The sequence below is a fragment of the Henckelia pumila genome, chromosome 2 (assembly GCF_033568475.1).
Source record: "Henckelia pumila isolate YLH828 chromosome 2, ASM3356847v2, whole genome shotgun sequence".
Lineage (NCBI taxonomy): Eukaryota > Viridiplantae > Streptophyta > Magnoliopsida > Lamiales > Gesneriaceae > Henckelia > Henckelia pumila.
Window position 1 is genome coordinate 88,900,554 of NC_133121.1, and position 7,147 is coordinate 88,907,700.

The window sequence follows — 7,147 nt, forward strand, 5'->3', positions numbered from 1 at the left end:
TGTCGCTTTTGGGGAGGTCTTGGCCTAGTCCCCCTCGCCCTTTGCTGTATTTTATTGTTCTGTTTATATACTGGTAGGGGTCTGCCTAACCCCCCGCTTCCGGCGGTGTTTCCTTTTTTTTAAAAAAATAATAATAAAATAAAATAAAAAATAATACACAAGCATTTCATCATGAGAAATTCTGCACAGCTTGATTATTTGTACAAGTTAGTGGGGATTTTTTCCCCCTTTCATATAAACAATAATTTTTGTTGAACTACAAATAAATTGAAATCACATTAATTGTGATTCATTGTAAGTTTGTAACATTATTATTCACTTTTTTTTTAATAAAAATAAAAATAAAAATAAAAATGAAAATGGATGGCGCAGTATGTATGAGGTGATCGCTGTTGTTTCTGGTCCTAAAACCCTAAACCCCAAAAGTCATCATCTTTCCAATAAGCAACCGCCAAGCATGCCAGTAGTAACGGACGGCGGCCAGGAGGCGCTTCACCGGCTGAAGTCAATCGAGCCGCCTCTTTATCTCACAGCATCTCCGGAGCTTTCCAAGACTGCTCGATTAGCATCGCAATATATATTCTCCTCTCTCAATCCTTTTGCTCCCAAATCTCCGTTTACTCATCTATTGACCGAAGGCTTCGACGCGGAGCAGATTTGGCAGCAAATTGATCTTCAATCTCAACCCTTGATTTCCTCCCTTCGCCGCCAAGTCAGAAACTTCGAGAAGAATCCACTCGAAATTCAAAAACAATTCAATTTGGATAAACTTAGTGGGAAAAAACAGGATACTGTGAGAAAGGATACGGGAACTAAGGCAAGTGAAGACGTAGAAAGTGAAAGAGAGGATTTTGATGTTGATGATGACGATGATGAAGAGGAGGAAAATGGTTATGAGGACGAGAAGAATGACGACGATGGCGATGATGGAGATATGGAGAAAGAAGATATAAACAACGTAAATGGGGTGGAGGATAGGTTTTTGAAGATAGACGAATTGGAGGAGTATTTAGAGGAAGATGAGGCTAGAGAGTACGGCTTAAAGAAGGAGAAAAAGGGAAACAAGAGGAAGAGAGGTGAATTGATGGATGCAGGTGAGGACGAGGATGAAGAAGATGAAGAGGATGACGATGGGGAGGACGAAGATGAAGGAGATGACGAAGAGGTAGGAGTTGTAGTATTATGTATTTGGGTATTTATGAGGATATTACAGATTGTTATGTGAGTTTTTTTTTTGTATATTACTAATGTTATTTGACACTATCATATAAAAAAGGGTCACCGAGCTGATGTTTTGTTTGCGCGTCTGTTTTTTTTTTTCTTCAGCTTGGACTTTTGGGGCTTGATGATGATGATGAGAATGAGATGGAAAATGCTAGGTTTGACTCTTTCTCCACATTCTTGCAACTGTCACGCCCTCTTTCTCCTTTATTTTGTAGATAGCCTGGAATTTATATGTGTGTACGAGGATGATGAAAAACACAATTTAGTAACTTGGAAAAGGAAAGCTTGATCGTGGTTCAAAACTTTTATTGAAGAACTTCTGGTTGTTTTAGGGCATGCATCTGTGCTCAACATAATCATACTTCGTGTTTGTAGGCAGATTATTTTCACAGTTTTTCATTTAAAAACTGCTCAAGTTATGTGCTGTTGAACTGTTGGATTAGAGTTTGTAAATTATAGGTCGGAAGGTTTGTTTCCCTGAAATTTTTTGTCTATGAGAAATTGAAGGCGACATCTTTCTTTTTGTTGAAATAGATACGAGGACTTTTTTGGTGGTAAAAAAACTGGTCAGAAGAAAAAATCCACGCGTCATAGTGATTTACATGACTTGGATATGGGTGATGAACCCATTCATGATGATAATGAACAGGTAATCTGCGCCCTTTTGATCATTTCTCTTTGTATGTGCGATGACCAAGAGAAGGAAAGAAGTCTACTAATGAATGATGTTCTGCTTGTAGCTGTCCGCCGAACCATTTGCATCAATTTCTGTCAATTGATTTTTTGTTTTTAAAATAATCATTGATGTTTTTCTTTCTTTTTTTGTTTTGTTTTGATCTGCTGCAGAAGAAACAAAATCTTTCTACCCATGAAAAAGAGCTAGAAAATCTTCGTTCTCAGATCGAAAAGATGGAGAAATCAAACTTAGAACCGAGAACTTGGACAATGCAGGGAGAGGTAACACAATCTATTTCTTAAAAATTTTTCTTGACTATCTTCTTATTCATGTAGCTGATTTTTTTCCGGTGATTGATGAATTCTTTGGTGCCAGATTACTGCTAGTAAAAGACCAAAAAATAGTGCCTTGGAAGTTGATCTGGATTTTGAGCACAATGTCAGACCTGCTCCAGTAATCACAGAAGAGTTCACTGCATCTCTTGAAGAAATGATTCAGAAGCGTGTCATTGAGGTAAATTCAATGTTCATTTAGTTTCTAAAATTTCATGTTCTGCTGTGTATTAGGGGTGTGGGAAGCTGCAATTTTTTTCCTTTTTTTGTTAAACCGTCTTAAAATAAGCTCTGGACAGCAATAGCTTTGTTGCTAACATTGAGAGACAGAAAGGCTTCTAATAACCGAATATCCAACCTCCGAATAGCATTTACTCTGGAATCGGATGGATATCAAGTCTAAAAGAGCAATGTGGGTTTTCTTTTACCTGTCTAATTAAAGGATGAAATTGGTGTTTACTTTTTTGTATCAACACCACCTCGTTAATATCCTTTTTCAAGCTGAGGCTGGGAATGGTGTTGCCCGCAACATACTGTAGTGTATTTTCTCGTCCTAAAGTTATATTTGTTCCTCAAGATGTTTAACCTATTTCAATTTGATAAATTGTTATGAACCACATTTATATTGCACTTGCAATTTATTTAAAACGGGTTTAATTTTGTTCATGCTCTCTATTCTTTCTTTCTTTCTTTTTTTTTTTCCCCTTTTTTTCCTCATGCTCTCTATTTCTGTTTTTTTTTTTACCCCTGCATTACTGAATGAGCATTACTCTGGTACAACATGTAGGCCCAATTTGATGATGTGCAGAAGCCTCCTGCTTTACTAGAGAAGGCACCAAGAGAAAAAAAGCCACTGGTAATTGCTAACACTTGTATATTTTCATTGTTATTATTGCTATTTGAGTTTGCTTTTATCCTAACTGTATCAACTTACATTTTTTTTAAAAAAAAACAATTTTACAATTGCAGGATGAGAATAAGAGCACAAAGGGGCTTGCTGAAGTTTATGAGGTGAGTATTTTCATTTGGTAACTTGACAACTTTATCTTTTATTTTTTCCATCATTAATGTCTTTTTCAATATTAGAGAGGATGTTCCGAATTGTTGAGCATGATATATGTATTTTTTGTTGTATTCATATTTGACAAGAGCTTCTAAACAACCTTGCTCCTCTTACTTTTATATGCAGGATGAATATGCTCAGAAGACGGGTCTAGTGTCAACCGCATTATCGTTTTCAGACGAACAAAAGAAAGAAGTGTGTCCTTAACCTCTCCTATGTTGTTAACATTTGTTGCTCACTAATTTTTTATTTCTATGTTCATTGTATAACACAGTATTACAACTTACTGCACCTTTGACTTTGGTTGATATAGTGGCTACAAACTATGCCGTTTGTGTTTGTTTTTGAATTTTGCTGCATTATCTGGATAATTATTTCCCCTTGTTTGATCAAAGACTTATACTTTTTCATGGTGTCAGGCAACTGTGCTATTCAAGAAATTGTGCTTGAAGTTGGATGCTTTATCTCATTTCCATTTCACTCCCAAACCGGTACTCAAGCATTCTACACCAAAATTTTTACGCCGTTTTAGCCTCTTTTATTTTTGATATTTGATTAATCTGAACAGGTTATCGAGGATATGTCCATACAAGTAAACGTGCCTGCACTTGCAATGGAAGAGGTAAATTTTCGGGTTATCAGATTTTCTATTTTTGCACTAATGGGCTCTATCCAGCAAATTGCTTAGCGAAATGTTTTCTGTTGCAGATTGCTCCACTGGCGGTGTCTGATGCAGCTATGCTTGCTCCGGAAGAGGTGTTTGCTGGCAAAGGGGACATCAAAGACGAAACAGAACTAACAAAGGCAGATAGGAAGAGGAGAAGAGCAAACAAAAAAAGAAGATTTAAAGGTGAACAGCAACTTGATTATCTCTCTTGAGTTGATAGTGGTTTTCATGCAGTGCACATTGTTCAACGTAATCCTTTTTTTAAAAAATAAAAAAATTGAGTATTTTCAATTTACTACAGCTAGATCAACAAAACAGATGGCCGTTAAAGCACAGCAAAGCACATCCGTGAACAAAGGTGATGGCATTTTTCTGATTACTGTGATTAAATTTTACATATACGTGTGTATGTATCTATTGTTATGGAGCCTGTAATTATCTACTCAATGTCACTGCTGCTTCATTAAATCACAGGTGATGAAAACAATAAATGAGTTGTAGGATTCTTTGAGGAGTGTTTCTACATCTTCCATTTGCGCCTTGGACTTGAATATCATTCACCAAAACACATATATCCAAGAGAAAATTGCTGGCAAGACGAACAAAGCTTGAGGTTTTTGTGATTAGGGAGCTTGAAGAAGGATGCAGGTTATATTTGTCGTATACTCGGGTGGCGATGTTTGTTGTATGCTTGATTGCCATCCACTTTACATGTTTATATATTTGGCTGGCAATTGAAAATTTTGCGGGTTAAGTTCTTGTTTCTGTAAACATTCTCTGAGAAATCTTTGGAGAAATTTTTACTCCTTGCCCGTGGTCAATGAGCACAGTTAACTTCTACTCGACGCTGTCAAGTAGCACAAAATGACAACTTCCAGTATTTATATTTCTATTTTCCAAATTATCCTTTTAATTCATTAAACAGAGTGTTTTGTTTTGTTTTGGTTTTTTGTTTTGTTTTGTTCTTTTGTGATGGAGAAGTCACGCGAGTGAACTCGCAGATTTAACATAGTAGGTTGCAACAATGTCAATCTGTGAAATTGGTGAAATTGCACTAGGCAGAGTCTGTACAGCATACTCGATCTCGATCGAAAAAGTGTTGGTAAGATGATTCGAACCCCTATTCTTCTAACCGCGCGTTCAATTTAAATCCTTTGAAGTATTCAATTAAACGAATAGCTGTAAAAATATTTTGTTGAAAAAACGCCTCATCAGCCATACTTTTTTATAGACGAATTCAATCTGAAAAAGCAATTTTTAATGTTTACATTTAAGTTCGATACAGCTTAGTAAATATGCCGTCCCAGGAAGGAACTAAACCCGTTGACTCTTAGACAGAGACAGAAGGATGTCCCTCCCTCTTGCCTGGAAATTTCATTGTAATCCATTCTTGGATCCAAGCATAACTGTTTCTCTATCAAAACATACAAGTAACCATAAATCAATAAGATTTTTGCATGGATACGGACTACCAAGTCAAGGAATTTACACACAAAGTTCTCAATCAAACCACCCCGCTGATAGGCTTGTACATCGCTGCGGCTTCTGCAATCTGCACGCTTGCAATGGCAGCAGATGTCTTCAACGGGTTCCGAAGCAGAAAATTTTGGTTCCCATGTAAGTATTTCTCTCTTAATGCCGTCTCGTTGACATTGTTAGCCGTGGCGATGAAGCTGCCAATGGATCTTACGACTGATATGTTCACCAACACTGATTGGCTAGGCAAGCTCAGTAGCTTAATTTTTATGTCGACCGTCGTAGTGCATTTTATGCCGTCTTTGGGATCCATGAACGGCAAAGAGATTCTGACAAATGTCACTGCTTTAGGGATTTTAGTGATCACGGTCAATGTTAATGTGTGGATTCAATTAACAGCGCTGGAGGCTCGTGAAAATGGCCAATCGAGAACTGCTTTGTTATCTGCCACTATTTTCGCCATCGTTTTGCTTCTTGCATTGGTTTCTTTAGCTATAATGGTTCCAACCATGAAGCGATGTGTCGAATCAAAGTACCAGGAAATGTATAAAGTAGCTTTGATGGAGCAATTGGTGAGGACGGGGGTGGCATACGATGGTATACATGTTGGGGATGTGAAGAAATACTGGGTGATGGTAGAAACAGGCAGTCCCGAGTTTGTGGCTGCACGTTCTGTAGTTTCCATGGCTTCAAGTGCGATATGGTTTCCGGCAGCCATGACATTGGTGAACCGTACCTTTTGGATTTCCTCCACAAAAGCCATAAAGGGATTCTACGTGGACTCTGTATCTGCATATGGAAGTGCAATGGCATTGATTATCATTTTCCAGTTGGCTGGAGTGTGTGTTGGTACACTGTCTGCTGCAGTAAAATGGTTCGTTTTCGCCCACGCGATGTGCTCAAAGACTGCAGATAGGAGCTTCAAAAAGAAATCGCAAATCGAAGCTTTTTGGACACAGAGGCTGGTGGACTGGAGAGGCAATTTATCATCCCTACACATTCGACACTACCGGTGTGGAAAATGTCTACATGCTGCAAAAATTCGAATTCTGAATCTCTGTGTTGGAGTTCAGTTTTCAATTGTTCTATCCAGCAAAGTAATCGTCTTCGTTTCTACAGAACTTCTGAGTATACTTTTATGGTGCTTAAAATGCTTCAAGAAGTCAAAGACGCATCCATCTGATGTTACTACCTCAAATGATCATGTCGAATCAGAATCGGGTCATGGCACAGAGCAGGATCTCAGCCGTTTTGTTATACTACTTGAAGGTGAGGCGAAGCTGCCGGAAGTAACCCTGAAGCGCATTTGTAACCAAGCAGAAAACATGATTCAAACTGGTAAAAGGAAGAAACCTAAGAATCTCATAGAACTCCTAAAAAAAGTGCCAACTTCAGGGGAGTAGGAGAATTTGACCCATTTCAAAATCTATATTCTCAAGAACCACCAAGTTGCTGGACTCTACCTGTAGTGACTTTGACAAGCATTGCCATTGCAATTCCCAACATTGAAAACCACAAAACTGAGCAGCTATTGAGCAGTGTGAGAGAAGGTATGGCCCTAGCAAAACTTGTAGAGAAAACACTCAACACAAATGAATTTGTGAATATCAGAAATGCTGCAGATGTTACTTGGGTAGGAGTTGTACTTCACAGAAATTGGCAAGACATGAATCTCCAGAGGAAATCCTGTGAATTCAAAAACGCCGAGG

General features: G+C 38.0%; 2 protein-coding genes across 2 annotated transcripts; both read left to right on the forward strand.

The window, feature by feature from the left end:
- Nucleotides 1-369: 369 nt before the first annotated feature.
- LOC140881713 (M phase phosphoprotein 10) lies at nucleotides 370-4,871 on the forward strand. The gene is made up of 13 exons (XM_073287240.1): nucleotides 370-1,165; nucleotides 1,327-1,379; nucleotides 1,759-1,873; nucleotides 2,071-2,181; nucleotides 2,276-2,413; nucleotides 3,020-3,088; nucleotides 3,202-3,243; nucleotides 3,422-3,490; nucleotides 3,715-3,786; nucleotides 3,864-3,917; nucleotides 4,004-4,145; nucleotides 4,264-4,320; nucleotides 4,437-4,871. Exons 1-13 carry the CDS (start codon nucleotides 374-376, stop codon nucleotides 4,454-4,456), a joined length of 1,734 nt encoding a protein of 577 aa, XP_073143341.1. The 5' UTR covers nucleotides 370-373; the 3' UTR covers nucleotides 4,457-4,871.
- Nucleotides 4,872-5,419: 548 nt separating this feature from the next.
- LOC140877879 (uncharacterized) lies at nucleotides 5,420-6,841 on the forward strand. The gene has a single exon (XM_073281474.1). It carries the CDS (start codon nucleotides 5,420-5,422, stop codon nucleotides 6,839-6,841), a length of 1,422 nt encoding a protein of 473 aa, XP_073137575.1.
- The last annotated feature ends 306 nt before the right edge of the window (nucleotides 6,842-7,147 follow it).